The following is a 21,514-nucleotide window of genomic DNA, read 5'->3' as shown; positions in this document are numbered from 1 at the left end:
ATTATTCTTAGTAGTAAAAGTTTGGAATCCCGTATCTCTTTCCGCGGCGTTTCAAAATGTACGCTTTTCCCTTTTTGCATACTTAAAAGAATAAACAGTATCGTCTCAAATTTCTAGACAATAATCTATGCATGATAAGCAAAACTGAGTGAAAATTTCTAGAGATAGTGTCCAGTTTTATTTTTCTGCAAACTAAGAAACTGCGATTAAAAATCTACAACGTTAAGCATCGAAAAACGTGTTTTCAATGTTTTTTTTTTATTTACACTCAAAACTGCTCGAATCCTGAGCTCTAAATTTATGATATTCCCAGTTCACCATCGACTGCAGACCTTAAAATGTTTTGCGGTGATGGAAATACACATAGGCATCCTATTTCTGAAATTACTTGGTCACTCTTGAAACTTAGGTTGGTTTTAAACACAACAAAAACATTGTTTCCCCCTTTCTTGGTGGTGACAATGGCCACGGCAAATCTTTCTTTTAGGGGTTTCAGGAACAAGTTGACGACAGGACTAATTTTATTACATCAACAACCTAATTTTTCTCAGTGAATCCGGAGAGAGTAACCAACTACGCAGTGATTTTAATGATTTCTTCCAAGCAACAAACGAACAACCCCCTACCCCTCCCCCCAGCCTGTTTTATAAAGATTTTTTTTTGTTTTTTTTTAAGGTGATTCCTTCCAGGCAGTTAACAAAAATCGATACATCGAACAAATTTTGCTAAAATACTAGTTTGGCTTTTCTTTCTTAGCGAAAAATATAGCATTCGATTATTCAAATGGAACTTGAATTTTTGCGTCGAGTCTCACTGGCCTTAATGTAGGGATTTTGGCAAAGATTATTCACTAATTGACTACTGAATTATGCGTCTACATCGTTGCTTCTCTGTTTTCACAAATAAAGACAAGTCAAGCTCGTATTTTAGAAAATTTAGTTCGATATATCGATATTTGTATTTTTCCGGGGAGGAATCACCTGAAACTGGATACTGGATCTAGTTAGTTACTGGAAATGATGACATTTGTTCACATATTATATCGATTGTTAACGCTCCAGGGTTTTCTCTGTTTTTTGTATTGTTCCTGGAAGGAATCACCTTAAACTGGATACTGGATCTAGTTAGTTACCGGAAATGATGACATTTGTTCACATATTATATCGATTGTTAACGCTCCAGGGTTTTCTCTGTTTTTTGTATTGTTCCTGGAAGGAATCACCTTAAACTGGATACTGGATCTAGTTAGTTACTGGAAATGATGACATTTGTTCACATATTATATCGATTGTTAACGCTCCAGGGTTTTCTCTGTTTTTTGTATTGTTCCTGGAAGGAATCACCTTAAACTGGATCTAGTTAGTTACCGGAAATGATGACATTTTTTCACATATTATATCGATTGTAACGCTCCAGGGTTTTCTCTGTTTTTTGTATTGTTCCTGGAAGGAATCACCTTAAACTGGATCTAGTTAGTTACCGGAAATGATGACATTTTTTCACATATTATATCGATTGTTAACGCTCCAGGGTTTTCTCTGTTTTTTGTATTGTTCCTGGAAGGAATCACCTTAAACTGGATCTAGTTAGTTACCGGAAATGATGACATTTTTTCACATATTATATCGATTGTAACGCTCCAGGGTTTTCTCTGTTTTTTGTATTGTTCCTGGAAGGAATCACCTTAAACTGGATCTAGTTAGTTACCGGAAATGATGACATTTGTTCACATATTATATCGATTGTTAACGCTCCAGGGTTTTCTCTGTTTTTTGTATTGTTCCTGGAAGGAATCACCTTAAACTGGATCTAGTTAGTTACCGGAAATGATGACATTTTTTCACATATTATATCGATTGTAACGCTCCAGGGTTTTCTCTGTTTTTTGTATTGTTCCTGGAAGGAATCACCTTAAACTGGATCTAGTTAGTTACCGGAAATGATGACATTTTTTCACATATTATATCGATTGTAACGCTCCAGGGTTTTCTCTGTTTTTTGTATTGTTCCTGGAAGGAATCACCTTAAACTGGATCTAGTTAGTTACCGGAAATGATGACATTTTTTCACATATTATATCGATTGTTAACGCTCCAGGGTTTTCTCTGTTTTTTGTATTGTTCCTGGAAGGAATCACCTTAAACTGGATCTAGTTAGTTACCGGAAATGATGACATTTTTTCACATATTATATCGATTGTAACGCTCCAGGGTTTTCTCTGTTTTTTGTATTGTTCCTGGAAGGAATCACCTTAAACTGGATCTAGTTAGTTACCGGAAATGATGACATTTGTTCACATATTATATCGATTGTTAACGCTCCAGGGTTTTCTCTGTTTTTTGTATTGTTCCTGGAAGGAATCACCTTAAACTGGATCTAGTTAGTTACCGGAAATGATGACATTTTTTCACATATTATATCGATTGTAACGCTCCAGGTTTTTCTCTGTTTTTTGCAGACGTCAGGTGACGGGAACACGACGATAAGCACGCTTTTTTTCACAGCGAATAAATCCAACTCAGGACAATCCCTGTCATGCCGCGCGGAAAACACAGCGCTCTCCACCAGCTACTTGGAGGACGGGTTGAAACTCCACGTTCAGTGTGAGTACATTTTATATTTCTTTTTCGTCCCCGATATTCTACCCGGCGCACAGTGGATAGAGCCAATTCGAGAGGTCGGACATGGAATTTTTGACAAAAACTGCGGATTTTGATGTTTATAACGTCACATTTGAAAGTTCAAGGGGTGGTACTAGAAGAAAGTTTCACGAGAAAACTAATGAAGCCACATGTGGACCGCGTTAAACAGAAAGGAACCAAGCCACATCAGCCATTGCCGAAAACTAGGCAATTTAATTTTTCACGGACGAACTTTTGCGTGGATTCCTTTGAAAATTTCAAGCAATTTGCTTCGTGCTATGGAGAAAATCCACTGAAATTTGCACGAAAATCCGCACAACCGTTTTCATGTAAAAGATTAAATTGCCCAATTAAATTTGGCGATAGCTGATGTGGCTTGGTTCTTTTCTGTTTAACGCGATCCATTTAGAACCTCAAAGTTTTGTATGAACGGAATGGACCACTAGACAAGGTACGAATTTAAGCAATCTGATACTTATTTCTTAACCAGAATTTCTCGTAGAACACGATTCACAATACGAAAATTACCGAAATCAACTTCTAACGAAGATATTAACGTTTTTATTTCGCACTGATTACGAGGAATTTGAACTGCCCGCTCACAAGAAACTCAAAGCTCTACGTGAGTCAAATCGCGCACTACAACGGTTTCAGCAAGCTTCTCAATCGAGCAATGTTCATTTTCCACCATGTGTTGTTCAAACTATTGGTAATTTGCTATAGCTGAGCCAAAGTGTCAAGATTGAAGTTGAAGATTTTTACATCGCAGAGACTGTCATGATAAACATTTAGCGCGCGATGTGAATCACGTAGAGCATTGAGTTTTCATGAGCGGGTGGTTTGAATTCACGCATCAAGAATCATTAAATATCTTCGTCAGGAGTTGATTTTGGTAATTTTCGTTGTGCGTATCGTGTTCTACGTGAAATTTTGGTTGAGAAACATGTATCAGAATGCTGAAATTCGTACCTTGTCTAGTGGTCCATTATAAGCGTTTAAAGTTTCCAAATTTTGTCTCGCCTCTCCTATTGGCTCGATCCACTGTGCGACGTTTCCGTCCGACTTCACGACATGCGAATCGGTCCGTATTGAAACCTAATGTCCATTTTCTCAAGAGCCTCGAGCTCCCTCAAAATGCTCAAAAGCGAGGGCTCATGAGATGATGAGCATGTTCGGTTTCAGCATCCACCGGCTCATTTTAATTTTGACCCATCCCGAAGTCTCCTTTTCGCTGTCGTTTCTCTTGTTGGAGTCTTTGTCGTTGATTTCAGTTGTTAATATTTCAGCACGAGGCTCGAAATAAACGACCTCCTGGTACGGTCAATCAGCATGATATTACAATGTGCGAATGGAGCATTTGCACAGCAAAATTGTATTGCTTCACCCGAGCGTTCTTAGTGAGCTGAGTTCGCAGCACTTTTTATGTTTTTATTCTGCTGAAATGGGAAATTGTAGGGAAAAAAATCTAAAAAAGGAAAAGTGTGCCGCCTTATGACATTATATCCCGGCATCTCCCATTTGAACAAGTGTATTTTAGGAGATTACATTATTTTGCAATCTTCCCTTCACTAATTGTTCATTTCAGAAATTAAGGATATATCCTTGTGCTCAGTTCCTTCAGAAACATTTTAAAATGAATTTAAAAGATTTCAGACACCTGCAAATTTTCCATCCGTCGATTTTTCTGAGTATTAACAGTGTGATTGCAGAGAGTAGGATTCACGTATGTCAGTCAAGACATGAGTTGAACCCGATCATCCTTTCTATTATTTTTATGTGTCCATTCTTCGGTTGAACTTTTCGATGGGTATGGCTCTTAAATCAAGTCATGAATAAACGGTAAATCTTCCAAAATTGAATCCTCTACTCAGTGCAGATGACGTGAAAAATAAATTGAAACTGATCGGTCACGAATGTTGGCGTTTTCTTGAAAATTTTAAAACCGTGTAAAGCGCCAAGCAAAAAAAGAAGAAAAAAATCAGGTATCCATTAATGTCCACCTAAAGTTTCAACTCATGAGATGAAACTCATCAACCACTAGAAACATTTTTTTTCGCTCATCGTCCTTGTCAACACACATTTTTAAGTTCCAACTCTTGAGAATTGTCATTTTGTTGCTCCACTAACGTGAGGTCGTATCCAAATTTTAGGGTGAGCCCTATTTTCCACATAACTCCATGTTTTCTGGAATCACGTGGAAATGAAAACACGCTTTTACGTCAGAGAAAGGACGGTTTCTCCCTCTGGTTTTGTAAGGATGCAGCATGCAGTTCATTGCTCTTTACGCCAAAACTTACGACTGCCCTTTACGTCTCGTAAGCTAGTTAAATGGGAGCCAGCGAGAGCGTTGGTATTCTTTAGAGTTTAAGTCTATTCTTCCGTGATGAAGTGGCTAAGAAAAGTAATAATTAAAGAAGAGTTTGACTTTATTTGCACGAGGTGCTTTGAACTTGGCGCAGAAAAGGAAGAGGGAGTGAAATGAAGGCAAAGTTCAGACTAACTTGGCCTAATTAAATCTTTGAGCCAAAGCCACGTTAAGTCAAGGTAGTTGCACCTGTTTTGCAAGCCTTGCAAAAAGAGCAAAAATGCTTGAAAAAACTCATTTCAATGTACGCGGAAAAAGTAATCTGAAAATGGAATAATGTTGAGTGCAAGGGATGATAGTATCCCTGGCCAAAATTCGATGAAACATCTTGTCTTTAGGAATCCGTTGCACTAGTCATAAAATCGCGTTTCGGTGGCTTAAGCTCGTCTAGAAAACAATGATAAGATCCACCTTAATGCCTAATTCTTACGCCCAATATTAACGGAGATATCGCCTTTCGAAAGATTCCTTTTAAATGAAGTATTGGAGGAATTTCTGAAAAACTCCAATCGAGATGCCTTTTAGTTTCATTATAATCACTATCTTAGTGGCGGAATGTCTGCTGACTTCCTGTAAAACTTGTATGTGCCATTCCTCTCCTCTAAAAAAATTAAGTATCTGCTCTTTAGAAAAATATGCTTTCTTCGAGGTTACAAAATTTTGTCACCGATTCGTTCTCGATAAAGCCTCGCAAGTTTTTTCGAAGAAGGTTTGCGAAAAACCTTAAATAAAATTTTACGCGATTTCCGTTCATTTTTAAGCACTTCCAGCCGGAATCGCACATAATATAAACAATTTTTTTAGCGCCAGTACCTGTGAAGGGGTACTCTCGAAGTTTCAAGATTTTTTCTTACGATGCTTTATCCTCGCAAACTCCGCTCACAACATTCGCACCGAAGTTAAGCACCATCGCACCGACAACAAAAAGCAAATATGGAAAAAAATGAGTGAAAAAAAAGTTGGGCGACCTGGAGTTTCACCCTTGTCAACTTTTCAAACTTTTTAATCACTCCAAGTTTCATTATTCTGTCGTCGTGTTCGACGTCCCAGGATGAACGACGCCTCAAGTGCCGATTCGCCTCTTAAGAATAAACGACCTATGAGCGTTCGAATATTGTCAAATTTCTCCGGATAAAATATTTTTTTCAAAATATGTGCTGTGAATATTATTCTTTGAAATTTTACTTTAACCCTGAAATAACTGGATCACAGAATGAGGCAAAAATAAAAACATCACAAGCTGTGTTTCCTCATCAAACTTTTTCGCAAGCAAGTTAAGCACATTTTCAAAAAACTCATTAGAATTGCGAAATAGTGTTCGTGATTTACTTCAGAATCAATAGTTTCAAACTTCTCGCTCCAGAGAAAGCCAGAGTCAACCTACGGACAAATTTGTCACTAAAAATATCCTCGACGGACTATTAGTGTCATCTTAACAAAACTCTTCTCCGGTACACGAAATTTGTACTTGGGAAAAATTCGTCTCAAAAATACATTCTCTTTTGTCCAGTATCCGATTCATCTCGAGTAGTCTCTGATTTTATACAAACAGAGCGTTTGGAATGACAAAACATTAAGATGAGTAGTAACTGTAGATGAGATCACTGAAATAGCTGAAATAGCAAAATTAATCTTAATTTTTCGAAAACGAGCCATGAAAACCGTAAGTGCGCAAAAAATGACGTGATTTCAGACAAAACAGCCGTAAGTGACATTATTTCTCAAAGGAGCCAATGAAAACAGTTCTTTCAAGTATGCCATCTTCCTCTACCTGAAAATGTGTATGTTGTGTGTCCAAGACGCAACCACGAAATCATGCAGGATATAGCGTTTACGGCTGTCTTGCCTAACGATAGCCTGGCATGAAAATGAAAAATACACATTTTATGTAATTAAAATAAAATCAGTCGATTTTCAATCATCCAAACGATTTCTTGGAGTCTTTCGGATGATCAGTGCGGCAATTTGACAAAGAACAGCTTCTTTCGAGAAAATTTTCCGCTCAGACGCTTCTGAGCCCGTTCTCTCAAAACTTCATTTTTGCACTAACTGCTCTCTTCGCTTTCACGGCAGCACGGTTGAATCCGAAGAAAGTTGTCGACGTCGGAAGGGCCATACGGCGTTTTTCCGTTGATCCCCGGCTCACGGCGCGCGGGACATCCTATCATCTAATTAGCGGAAATCGTTACCATCTTAATTCAACTACACTATACCCCCATCCCCGCCTTGGTTTCCAACTTTTTCCTCTCCGCGCCAAGACACTGACTATGCATATAATCTCCCCCTCCCCCCTCGCAGCACCTCCATCCACTAGTTAATTAACACTTCAGCGCTCAACACAAAAACTGGGTCAGCACCACACCGGAATGGCGTTAGCTTGGACCGGGTATCCCTAGGGTGCGTCAAAAAAAATGAAAGTCTGAAATGTTCCGCTCCCCAGGCGGCAATCGATGACGTTTGGTAAAAAAACATGTTTGCCAAAATTTGGGCCAATTTCAACCATTTTAAATGGTGCCAAAGGTCAATTTTGTGATGAAATTATGATATTTTGGTTTAGACCTCGATTTCGTACAAAAAACTCGATTTTACGCTGAAATCGTGCGTTTACGAGAAAAATGCCAAAGAGCTCGACTTATAGAGGATGAAATTTTACACTAGGGGGACGTCTTTGTAACCGATAAAAATCAAATTGAACTAGAAAAACTCAACTCGGTATTTATTTTTTTGGTCCTCAGAATTTCCGAGGTCTTACAAAGTAGAGGTTTAAAAGACTAATTTTTCACGAAAATGAGTCGAAAGAGGGTCTAAGTGAACTGTAGGCAAGTGTTGAGGATGCAAATGTCATCAGAACTTCCTCAGTTTCAAAAAAAGTTCCAACAATTTTGCACAATCCTCCAAAAAGTGTACGGCTCGAGAAGGAGGATCGTGCTATAATAGTAAGGGGAAAGTGCGGTTTGACCGGGAAAAATTGCGTAACAAACTTTCCCTATGTAATCGTCATCAGTAGGTCCCCCTGAACAACTTCCTAAAAGTTAAAAATGACCCGACCCCGGAACAGTCCTCAAAAAAGTTAAAATTGAAAATGGCGGCCGTAATAAGAGGGTCCGGGAAATCGGTATTTTAAAATGCTCATTCTGTCTCATCATGTTAGGTATCATTTCCTATGTAATTTTGGTCGTAGATTTCATAAATGAATTACGCAAGGCCCCTTCTGAACTTACGTCTCTCTCGGTAGTTGTATGTTTCCTTTAATTTCCTTTATTAAATACGTTTATAACATCAAATTTAAGTTTCTTGGCCATAAATACATGAAAATAATGACACTTCACATTCCTTGTTCCTTCGGTGAATATTTAAAACAATGCAACCTCCTGCCTTTCATATTTAGCCGCCATCTTTGATTTGGAGCGCCTTCTTTGGCCGGAGGACCTTGTGGAATTCCTTAATGAAATTTACGACCAAAATTACATAGGAATTGATACCTAACATGATGAGACAGAATGAGCATTTTAAAATACCGATTTCCCGGACCCTCTTATTACGGCCGCCATTTTCAATTTTAACTTTTTTGAGGACTGTTCCGGGGTCGGGCCATTTTTAACTTTTAGGAAGTTGTTCAGGGGGACCTACTGATGACGATTACATAGGGAAAGTTTGTTGCGCAATTTTTCCCGGTCAAACCGCACTTTCCCCTTACTATTATAGCACGATCCTCCTTCTCGAGCCGTACACTTTTTGGAGGATTGTGCAAAATTGTTGGAACTTTTTTTGAAACTGAGGAAGTTCTGATGACATTTGCATCCTCAACACTTGCCTACAGTTCACTTAGACCCTCTTTCGACTCATTTTCGTGAAAAATTAGTCTTTTAAACCTCTACTTTGTAAGACCTCGGAAATTCTGAGGACCAAAAAAATAAATACCGAGTTGAGTTTTTCTAGTTCAATTTGATTTTTATCGGTTACAAAGACATCCCCCTAGTGTAAAATTTCATCTTCTATAAGTCGAGTTCTTTGGCATTTTTCTCGTAAACGCACGATTTCAGCGTAAAATCGAGTTTTTTGTACGAAATCGAGGTCTAAACCAAAATATCATAATTTCATCACAAAATTGACCTTTGGCACCATTTAAAATGGTTGAAATTGGCCCAAATTTTGGCAAACATGTTTTTTTACCAAACGTCATCGATTGCCGCCTGGGGAGCGGAACATTTCAGACTTTCATTTTTTTTGACGCACCCTAGGGTATCCCCCTCTTTGAGCTGACACGAAAAAAATATCGAGAAGGAAATCTTGCAATCGCCGGAAACGATCTTTACAGAAGATCCTATCTCAGGGCGAAAAGTTCTTAAAAAGTCAGGGATAACGCGGAAAATTCGGTGGATTTTACTCAGCCGTGTGATGGCACGAAAATTTACATGGGACCCTTTACCTCCCCCAAGGTGGGTCATAATTAAGGAAATAGGTACGAGTACGTCCATAGCATAAAAATTACCTTTGGAGAAAACGAATTCAAAAGTTGTGGGTTTGTTTTTCATGTACATTAATAATATACGCCTCCAGACAAGGTCTATATTACTAGAAATAAACGGCACATGTTCTCCCTTCAAAATATTACGTATAGAGAAAGGTTTACACAACGTGAATTTCGGAAATAAAATGCTTCCAACGGGCTGATTGTTGAAATTGATCGACAAAGCTATAGACAATGAAGACGAGTGGGATATGGAGAAGTAATAGACTAACTAACGACAACTCACGAGAGACTCCGTAGTTAGTCCATCATTTGAATTACAATTTTTAATTCTTGATCTACCACAAAAGCACATATCTGCATATGGAAACCAATGGCATGTATGTTGTTTCTAAAATGGGTCAAGAATAGTGGTTCCTTATTGTAAAATGTAATCCATTCACTCCCTCAGTCCATACGAACCACACCCATTTCAACCAATATGATTGCTCCATACTGTCGTGCTTAAAAAAAAGCCGTTCCAGAATTCGAATATTGCCAAATTTCCTCTCAGAAAATATCTTTTTGGAGGTCAAATTATGACTTTTTCGATCGAGTTTCGAACTTAATCCCCCGAAAAATCGGAGGAAAATTGTTCACAAACTTTCCTGGAAATTCGTTGTTTTCCGATGAAAATTTGGCAACGTTTGATGGCTCACACAGCGTTCTGCATTATAGCCTTGCAGCACACTCCCCATGTCTTCTTTGTCTATCGCTTTATCGTAAAATGTCAACAATCAGCCCGCAGAGAAGCGATTCGATTCTACGTCGAACTGCAGGAGCCGAACGAACTGTTGCGACAAACCGGATTTTCCGAGCTCCATCGAGAACGTAACATTTTTCTCTCGGGTGCAAGAACCCGATGGCGGAAATCGAAAGGGACGCTCGCGGCGAAACGAAGCGAGGCGAAATTGGAAGAAGCTTGGAAGGCGCTGTGCTGAGTTATCGGAGGTATTAGTTATCCAAGCCGTGGCGGGGGGGGGGGGGGGGGCGCGGAAGACGGCACGTAGCGGAGCTTTCTCAAAAGTTACCAAAACAAACAGGAATCTTTCGCTGGGACCCGTTGCAGTGGGACACGGGGGTCGGGTGCCCTATCTCTCCTCCACAGAGACAGGAGGCGGTAGAGATATAGGGTCAGGACACGGAGAAAACAATAAGTGGGGGGAGGGGGGGATGGGGGTAGAGAAAAAAGTAAGTTAGAGTAATTGTATTAAGAAGTTGGCCCGGCGGAAACCCGTTTTCAACACCGCGGCGGCGGTGGAGGGGGGGGGGGGGGGGGAGCCAGAAGCATCGCGTCGTTTTTATTGGAAAGATGTGAGGCGATTATTCATACCGTATTATCCGCTGCAGTATGCTCGATATGCACTTCTTTGCGCGCGGTTGCAAGGGTGACATTTGGATGAACCATAAATGAAAAGACCTCGTAAAAATGCGGAACACTGGAAAAAAGGTCGCTTGGATCTGGAGTCCAAACTCTTCAAAACATTGACAAGAAAATACTCTTGACTCAATCGGACTTTTTGCTTGAATTAGAAGCAAATCCGCCTAAATCAAGGGGCTCGTCTCTTCGATTCAAGGAAAAATCGAATAGAATCAAGAGTCTTTTTTCTTGTCAATGTTATAGAGTCTGGACTCTATAGACCCAAGAGAATTTTTTTATCCGGTGAATCCTCCGGTTGTTAAAAGTCGCTGGGCGTCCTTAGTATTTTGGCAGATTTAATGAGGGAAGTTTCGTAAGCTCAGTCAAACGATAGAAAGTCAAACAATTTGACGAGAATATTCTCAGGCTTTGTCGGCGAAGTTTTGGTAATTTGCAATTTTGGAATTTTTGAACTTTCAGCATGTTTCGCTATCGAAATTTTAGTAATGATGAAAGGAATGTCTGTACACAGTCTGGGAGTTTCTCCGTTGAATGAGGAGACGTTGAGGGAATTGCGCTCGAGGGATTTTGACGGTCACCTGCGTTAGGGAAATTTAAGATTTGAATACAACTAGAGTCCTTTTATACTGAGAGAACAGACGATACGAATCAATTTCTGATTGGTTCCCGTATTTTAGGCCTCCATAATGTCAGAAAGAGGGGAAAAGATTACATTTTCGCCAATTGCAAAGGTTATGAATACTGAAATGGACCGGGTAAATAGTGGCACGGTTAAAAAAACGGAATGAGAGAATGAACGGATACAGGGATTCGGGGATGAGTTGCGATCAAAGATTATGAAAAACTTTCAATTTGTGTAATATTTATTCTCGTTAGTGACATCCATAAGCCGCGTAAAGGGCAACGAAATAAGGTGACGAAATTCAGACCACAGAAAAGCTGGTTCTACCGGATGTGATGGAGAAGGGGGGGGGGGATATCCCCAGGATGGAGATCAATGAGTCGCGTTAAAAGCAGAAAATATAACGGAACTCGAAAAGATCGGAGGGCGGGAGGAGGACAAAGCGGTATGAATGGGAAAACTGCGACTTGCTCTTCGATACCGACGACCGGCCAACAGAATAATAGCTTTTCATTTAGGAACTGTCGATTTAATTTTTATCCTCTCTCAAGGGGCAGCTCCTTCCATTTCGCGACGACAGAGCGCGGCTCGGAGATGATTCCCACGGAAGTTGGCGATGCTGCTGTTCTGCCGTGCTAAGGAAAAACGCCGTATGAACATTCGAGAGTTGCCAAATTTCCTTCAATAAAATGTTTATTTTTGAGGGGGGATATGAATCTTTTTCCTTGAAATTTTCAAGGAGCTTTAGGTGAAATCGCGAGCAAAATTACCTGAAAAGTTGGAAGGAAAATATTCATAAGTTTACCAAGAAATTCGTGTTTTATTAGAGGAAATTTGGCAACACCTGAAAGTTTATACGGCGTTTTTCCTCAGCACGGCAGTGTTCCTCCGTTTAAATCTGGAGTGCTTTCATTGAAAGAGGTTGGACACTGGCATTTCCCATGGAGACACTCAAAGTAAAACGTCGGTGCCTTTATGTAGAAGGGGTTTTTGCTAACCATTGATGATCATTGCCTGCTCCCGAAGACGAGAACAGACCCTCTGCTAACCATTGGCGGATCCAGCAACTTGGCAATATTGTATTTGCTCCATTTAAACCTATGAAAATGTATCGATTTTTGTGGGGCCATGTGCTCCGACATGAGTCGATTTATTTAGCATAGGTTTAAATGAAGGAAATCTGATGTTGCCAAATTGCTGAATCCAGCGACTTAGCAAACCTCGCAACATTGTCTTTTCTCCATTTAAACCTGGATATGTATCGATTCTTGGAGAGGCCAGGTGCTCCGACCAAAATCGGTTTATTTAGCATAGGTTTAAATGGAGGAAATTCGGTGTTGCCAAATTTCTGGATCCAGCAACTTAGCAACTTGGCAACATTGTCTTACTCCTATTAAGGGTTACGTATTGGCCGACTTACTCATAAATTGATTTCGGCCAGTTTCAGCGTGTTTCATTAAAAAATTTTATGAAAGGACGTGTTTCATGGAACCTCAACGCTTACTCTATCTGGTGTTTCATTAACGGGACAATGCAGAAAAATATTCATTCAGAAAGTTTAGTATTGCTCCTTAAAGTGTGATCGTGAAAAGAAGGATGAACGCGGATTTCGGAAATAGAATGATCCAGGTCGTAAGGCTCCGTCGTAAGACGCAAAACATGGCAAATGGTGAAACGATTAGGCGAATAATGCTGGGATCGATTTTATAGCGTTTATTTTGTCCTCGAGCGAGCGAGAAGTATTAAAATTTCCGAAGACGCGTTTACGCGAGGGCAAGGACGAGGGTGGGGAGGAAGAGGTAGGGGGAGGGGGAGGTAAGCAAAAGGAGACAAGACAAAAGCGGAGGCGGTATCCAGAACAAAAGCGACGATAAATATAAAAGAACAATTTTACGACGAGAGATGGAATTAACTTTGAGGGATTTACCGTTGCCGGCTCGGGTGGGAACGGCCCGAATTTGACTTCTCCTTCCCTTCCGTCCCTATTAATGGCATTATTCTGCCGTGTGAAATAGAACATTGCGAGAGTCTTCAAATTTTGTCAAAATGGACCACTAGACAAGGTACGAATTTAAGCATTCTGATACATGTTTCCTAGCCAGAATTACACGTAGAACACAATTCGCACAACGAAAATTACTTAAACCAACTCCTAATGAAGATAGTAACGTTTTTATTTCACATTGGTTACGAGGAATTTGAACTGCCCGCTCACAAGAAACTCAAAGCTCTACGTGAATCAAATCGCGCACTACAACGGTTTCAGCATTCTCAGTCAAGCAGAGTTCATGTCCCACCATGTGTTGTTCAAACTATAAGCAATTTGCTATAGCTGAGCCAAAGCGTCAAGATTGATAGTTGCCAGATTTGTATATCGTAGAGACTGTCATGGTAACGTTTAGCGCGCGATGTGAATCACGTAGAGCATTGAGTTTTCATGAGCGGGTGGTTTGAATTCGCGCATCAAGAATCATTAAATATCTTCGTAAGGAGTTAATTTTGGTAATTTTCGTTGTAAGCATCGTGTTTTACGTGAAATTTTGGTTCTGAAACATGTATCAGAATGCTGAAATTCGTACTTTATCTAGTGGTCCATTCTCGGGCAAATTTTTTCCCCCAAGAAATGTCATTCAAATTTTGCCGTGATATTTCTGAACGTAATAGGATTGATCACGAATGAGGTTTTTCAAAAAATGCAAGGAAACAAATTCAGGATTTCCAGGTAAAGCATTTTTTATCTTATGAAAGTTGACGCGTGAATTATCGTAAGGCATTCGTAGGTAGCATGCTGTATGAACATTCAAAAGCTTCTGAATTTTATTCAACTACACATTTATTTTAAAGGACGATTGTGAAAATATTCTTTCGAGATTTCCAGATGAGTTGTGATTAAAATTTTATGAAAAGTCAAATATCAATACTGTTCCTGGGAAATTCCTTCATCACGAGAACTTTGACGACATTCGAGTATTTAAAGAAGAGCTTGCGTAGCATGCAGTGCCATTATTTGAATGCTGCTACATTTATCTCGATAAGACATGTATTTTTGAAGAAGGTCATGAATTATATTCTCTGACATATTGGAAAAAACTGGAAATGAAATTCTTTAGACAAATTTAAAAGAATAAACTCTACAAGATTTCTAGGAAATTATCTACTTTTTCATCAGAAATTTGGCAACATTAGGATTCCAATACTGTGGACCTCCTTTGCAAGCCTTGATCGTGAGACATGCCTTTGCAAATGGTGTATTAAAAAAAAAAAAAAAAAAAAAAAAAAAAAAAAAAACGACAACAACTTAATTGGCTCGAAACAAAAACAGAAAATCAGTTTAAAATGGGGCCAAGGCCGCAAAAATAAAAACGCAAAAAACCCCCGAGACTTTCGCAATATCACAGCTGCATCTTCAACCGGCAAGAAAAGGGAAACCAAACGAAACAAACTGAGCCTATTTGTGTATACAACTATTCATAATTCCCCAGAGCATTTAATTTTCTTTCAAGGTCAATCAGTTGTATTCCGTAAATATTCACCGTTCCATCCATGATAAGTGTTTTTCGCATTATTATATTTTTTTAATGAATAGATTCATTACTTTGGGTTGCAGTGTTGTGTTTTGTAGAAATCACCGTAAGAATTCTGATATACGAGCATAACCAATTCATTTGTCTAATTTTTTGAGTTGGTAATGGATTATGACGTTAAGAAAATGTCCCCGTTTCGACGGAAGCTGCTAAGTCTAAAGTTATGATATCTGTGCAGCAACATGTACGTCTAAGGTCATATCATGTGTAGAAATCCTAGTGTTGCCAGCTGATGCTACGTCTAAATCTCCCTAAGTGTGTTAGAAAAAATTTCAAAAATTTCAGCTGTTAGTACAGGTTAGCGAAACAGGTACAGGCGGTACAGGTATACGAATTAGCTCAAGTATTGTAAATAACAGGATGTTAAGAAGTGCTTGATACACACTAAAAAGAGAGAAAATGAATGTCAGAAGGTCCAAAAATTTGAATCAGACTAAAAGAAAAGTGTCTGATATGATCAAATTAAAGGGAAGCCGGTGCCATTTATTTATGTACATGCACGTGCTTGGTACGCAGGCGCTTTGATACAACTATTCGTACTCCACGGATGTACGTGTTGCAGCCTAGACGAGATGAAGGCGCTTCATCAGCGCAGTTTAAACTTGTATCATTCTAAACGAAGCCGCAAATTATTGATGTATGTTCAAAAGTCATAGGGCAACTTCGCAGCTCCTAAATGATTAAAAATATACATAAATAAAATCACGGAGAAGTTTTACGACACCTAGTTAAGTCCGTGCACCTAACTTACTGTCAAAGGTAAAATTTAGGTCCTTCGATGAAAAAATATAAATAATGTAAGACAGAGACCTTTTCTAGAGCGCGCGAGTCCAATTTGGACGTATTTCTATCAAACGGAACTGTGTGCATTATGACATGAGCCCTGTTATGCATATATTCTTATGGGTCTCAGGGCTCATGCCTTAATGCACATAGCTCCGTTTGGCAGAAATACTTCCATTTGTACAGGCGGGCAACGTTTCCGGAAACTGTCGTAAGATTAAAACTTCTTTCTTTTTTCATCACCGAGAGGAGAGAGGCTTGTAATTACACAAAGTTTTCATGTTGTAAACGATTCCGTACAATTCTTTGCACTGTTATTGCTTAAACACTTATTTTTCGAGCGGTGCCCCGCAGTCAATGTTTTTCTTGGTCCGTGCATCGAGGAAAGCTCTTTGAAACATCAGTGCCGGAAAGTTAGCTTTACTAACGAAAGACGGCAACTTAGGGAAAGTTTTAAAAGAGCTGAACTTGCCAATACCCGAGTAGAAATCGAGAGTCCATAATGTCTGTTTGGTTTTGTTTTTAAAACCCATAAAATTTAATAGATGTAATTAATCGAGCAAAGCGTTTTACTACACTATTTTCTGTTCGAGCTGCTTTCTCGTCGGTTTGGCTTAGGAGTTACGGGGAAAATATTCTTAAATTATATTTGCACATTTATTGAGCGAGTAATTTGCTCCGGATCTTCTGATGCTCCCGATTTTTGAACACCCCCCCCCCTTCCATCTTCTTTAATGTTGGAGTTTTTTTTTCAGTCGTCGATACTGTGTTCCAATTGGGCAAAGTCAAAGGATTTTTGGAACGTTGTAGTAAAGTTTATCTTCCGTATTTTTCAATAACAAAATATTTGAACTACAACATGCTTAAATACATAAAATTTCGGGGGAAAAACATAACAAAAAGTTCATTTCTAAAGTTCAAAAAGCATTTCTAAAGGAAGAAAAAGCTGTTCAAAATTTGAGCAATCAAGAGCCGGCGGTCGAGTTAACGTCTATTTGACCCTTGAACAACTATTAACACTTCGCGACTTCGTATTGAATGATACAGGTTTAATCTCGACTGATGAAGCGCCTTCATCACGTCTGGGATGCAACACGCACATCCATGGAGTGCGAATAGTCGCATCACAGCGCCTGCGTGATCACCAGGCACGTGTATTGAAACTGAAATGCTTCGCTGTTGTCCCACTTGCAAATCGGCACCTCTTCTCTCTAATTCTATTCAGTTGTAACTTTTGCCGATCGACAACCACACTTTCCGCTATTTAAATTCATTATGAACGATTGATGTTGGGTGAAGGAGCCTGTTCCGATAGGTATCGATTGTTTAACCTACATTTAAATTGATGGACTCAATAAGTTTCCAATACGCGAGTATCTTTACTCCTCCCGATTTAAAGTCATATTTTTAGAAAGTAGAAGAAGGAGGTAGTGGAGGCTAGAAGAGTAGTAGGTACATGGTCGAATCATTATCTGTACAACCAGTAAAAAAAAATAAAATACTTTAGATGCCGGCTAGCTCTCTGCTCTTGGTGACATTCCCGTAAGTAAGCCTCTTTTCATGAGCAAGCGAAAGGAACATCGCGGAAGACGAGTGACACCCTCCCCTCCTCACCCCATCATCCCTTGATTTCACCCACTAAATGCCCCTGTGAAACACGCTATGGTCTTGGCTCTGCACTCCTATTGTATAAGCAAACTAATTCGCTTCTTACCAAGCATGAAATTAAATTTCGTCTTGTCAAATGGATTCTCGGTACACCTAAACATTTCCTCTCGATACCCTCTCTGCACGGAATGCAGCTTACGTTCGTTTCAGTGGCGTGGCGTGAATTGCGATGTATCGATTGTTATGCTATTTAATCCTATGGTAAAGAATCGATTATTAAGGCGTTTGCTGCGAACACCCTGTTTATCGATCCTTTCCCATACGTTTAAATGGCATAACAATCGATATATCGCAAAGCACGCCACGCCACTGGTTCGTTTCAAAGGCACCCGTCAGGGTCGCGCAGTGGGGAAGTTGCATGATCCTGAAATTCCTTAATTCAGAGCACTTTCCTTGTAAAGTTTTTGATGTTTCTAAGTAACGTTCCGCCTTTCCAAGCTCGAAAAAGTTCCGGAAAGCTCCCCTCAATTAAAGAAAGCGGTTTAAAGTTGGAGTACGAGATGAAACGCTCCTGATTGGCTTTACAGTATAACTCTGACGTCAGACTCTGGGGTGACCCGTATGGTTTCTACCCCGTGGATCTCATGTAAACAAAACAGTTCTTCGTTTCTGTATACGTTTCATATTAACATGCTTGTCAAAACATTGTGCTTGGACGTTAAGCCCGAAAGGCACTCTGCATCGGTAATTAATTAATTTAAATTTGATTTACGTGAGTTCTGAAATTAAACGTGGGTGTAAAACTTGAAAACTTCACCGCGAGACCATCATGCAATCTAAAATTTGGAATCCTCAAAATCGTAAGCATCAAGGAAGTAATAGATACCTGGATACATGGGTGGCTTCAGCAGAATAGTTCTTGATCTCTGATTTTTTTTTCTTTGCGTTATAAATGTGCGCATCGCGTTGTATCTGTCATTTACCGTGAGGAAAACGTATTTGCAAGTCACAGTTGGACCGCGTCTAGCAAAAAGGAACCAAGCCACATCAGCCATTGCCAAATTTCACTGGACAGTTTAATTTTTTACAAGAGACCGTTTGTGCGGACTCCTTCGAAAATTGTGGAGAATTTGCTTCGTTGCAGAAAATCCACTGAGATTCGCACAAAAATCCGCACCACCGTTTCTGTGTAAACAATTGAATCGCCCATTTTAATTTGGCAATAGATGATGTGGCTTGGTTCCTTTCTGCTTAACGTGGTCCAATTTTTTCATGGTATAGTGACCCATTAAGGGCCTTGGAGGACACGGCTCACAAGTGCTGTTCTTGACCAAATTGATACATTAATGACTTCAACGAAAACTTGTCATCAAACATATTCTGTGACAAATGCACTGCTAAAATCCAATTTTCAACTACCATAGAAGTGATTTTGAACTTTCTTTCACCGTGAGGCTCCGTTTGATTTTAAAACTTTATGAACGCATTTCTTGAATCTAAGTAGAAAAAACTTCACCTACGCACTTTGTCCTCCAGGCCCTTTAATTGCATCTTTACATGCGGCGTCATTCATGAGCAACCCTTAATAGGTCCGTGAAAAGCCTTAAACTGGCGTACTGACCCTAACGGCACAGACACAGTCGTTCTGGTCCGATACAGAACCGCTAAATTGGCTACACTAATTACGGAGTCTCTATATCCGTAGATAAGTATTCAACGTAGATGGACAGACTTTGAGCGACCTCGTTTTGGGTCTCCCCGTTTCAGGTTCCGACCGACTGCGCTGGGAATGTTGCCCGATCGTGCGATAAAATCCGGAATCGTCCGAAGAAAAATACGAGATTCGAGTAGAATTGTATAGCATGGCGCTGCGGTTTCGGTGACTAATCGGTGGTTGCGGTTTGCGGAAAACTGCCCAGGCGCCGCTGCTGGGCCGGGCCAAACGTGAGACCTCGTATCGGGATTTTTCGCCTTCCTGTTCCTCCAAACCAGAGTTGCCTTTCGGGAAACATTGCGGACTTCCTAAGGTAGAACGCCGTATGAACATTCGAGAGTTGCCAAATTTCCTTCGATAAGATGTTTTTGTTTGCGGAACGTTATGAACATTCGTCTTAGAAATTTTCAGGAACTTCAGTTGAAATTGTGAACAAGATTATCTGAAAAATTGGAAGGAAAATATTCATAAGTTTACCAGGAAATTCGTGTTTTATCACAGGGAATTTGGCAATGCTTGAAGGGTCATACGACGTTTTTCCTCATTAGCACAGCAGGATACTTGTTCAGAAAGAGTATGGACATTTTTCAATTTGTCTTCTGATCCGGAAAACCCGGAAAGTCCAGAAATAGCGCTGACTTTTTTCAGAGGCGCTCCGGAAGTGCTGATAAAGTTCGGAAATTCCGGAAGAAGGTCCGGAATTTCTCGCTTCGTGGCAAGCATGTTTTTCAAGACAGCCTGGAAATTATGCGATGTCTTGCCAACATCGCACTCCCAAAATTAATATTATTTAACCCCAAAACAGCTCCAAAGTGACAATCGGGAAAGTATGGTGCGGAAACGTCATGCAGCGTATGGAACAGTGGCGAGGCGTGAATGATGGAAAATCGATATTTCCCCATTTAGAGGTATGCTAAGGATTCGATTATTATGGTGTTTGTTGCGAACACTCTGTTTATCGATCCTTCTCCATAGGTTTAAATAGCAGATCAATCGATGTATCCGAATGCACGCCACGCCGCGCCACTGCTCTTATACGGCCGTATGCGAACAAAGAAAATGGCGACTTCACACGACCCCTAGACTAGATTCCCTGCGGGTAAAAATTCTATGATTGAGGGATTGAAAAAGAATTTCTGGTACAGGGAGAGAAACTATTTTCACGGTGTAAAACTTAGGGAAAATCCTTGAAGTTTTAAGCACATAAGTAAGGTGTTACGCGTTCACATGGAGCATCTAAAAAGGACAAACAGTGAATCGCTGTCGGGTGCAGCCATGACAATTGCGCGAAAGTAAAGGTTGTAAATAGGTAATTATATGGACCGGGGCGACACGTTTTAATTAAATCCTGATGAAAGGACCCGCCGAACGGACTCACGGAGCATCGCAGCCACGCTAAGGAGGAACATTGTATGGACGTTCAAATGTTGCCAAAGTGCCCCTATGAAATATTTTTTCAAGAGAGCGGAGTGCGTGTTAAATCGATAAATGTGCCCAAAAATATCGTTAACTGTTTCGGGTATAATATTTCCTTAAAATTTAGTAAAAAGGTGTTTCATATGTATATTTAGAGTAAGAATATTAGATTCAATTATTGAGTACCAATATACTACTATGAACTCTTTGATCCCCTAAATTTTCATTTTTTATCACAGTTCCCTCGCCTGTTCTACTGAGCCGATTTCTATGATTTTTGAGACTATCGACGGGTGTTTAGAAGAGTCCGTTCTACTCACATTTTGGCAATAGGACCCAAGGTTTTTTTTCCCCTTCATTTTACTCGATGATGTTTCGGCTTCTACCATTTAACTATTGTAATTGTTAAATTATTTTTTAAAAAATTGCATTTTTAAAGAGATGTTTGTAAAAATAATTTTAAAATATTTTCAATCCTGTCGTAAGCAATTTTGAAAATGACCTAAAAAGGTATTTTCACAGTGTTATTGTCATGAACAGTATCCTATCAATGTTAGGAATATTTGAAATATATACCCCTGTAATGCAGAATCTGCAGATGTCTGAAATTTAAGAAATTTCGTTTTCAAGTGGAAACTACTTACTGAATTGAACACGAGGATACCCTTGGTTCATTAATTTAAAAATTTTTGGAGAGAGGCCGCCAGAATTCCGTCACTAGGCGGTGCGTTTTTTCCTTTTTCAAATCTATTTTTTTACTATTTCCCATATCAGAAGAAAATTACTAAAAACAACGGAATCAGCTCTTCAAACACTCTCAGATGAACCAATACAATATGCGCATGCATAGTCTCAATTATGGATCGTATTCGATACATCAAACAGGTGA

The 21,514-nt window shown here is 39.6% G+C and overlaps 1 protein-coding gene across 3 annotated transcripts in view; it reads left to right on the top strand.

Annotated features, from left to right (window-relative positions):
• The window catches only part of LOC109043697 (nephrin), a 407,037-nt gene that overhangs the window by 366,466 nt on the left and 19,057 nt on the right, over positions 1-21,514 (top strand). For all 3 annotated transcript variants that reach the window (XM_072296973.1, XM_072296974.1, XM_072296975.1), the window contains exon 7: positions 2,459-2,603. In XM_072296973.1, coding sequence (XP_072153074.1) covers positions 2,459-2,603 — 145 coding nt within the window. The remainder of the gene's footprint in view (positions 1-2,458; positions 2,604-21,514) is intronic.

Source organism: Bemisia tabaci, chromosome 2 (genome assembly GCF_918797505.1).
Source record: "Bemisia tabaci chromosome 2, PGI_BMITA_v3".
In the NCBI taxonomy this organism is placed as follows: domain Eukaryota; kingdom Metazoa; phylum Arthropoda; class Insecta; order Hemiptera; family Aleyrodidae; genus Bemisia; species Bemisia tabaci.
Note: the sequence above shows the minus strand (reverse complement) of the source record. Positions and strands in the feature narration are given on the sequence as shown.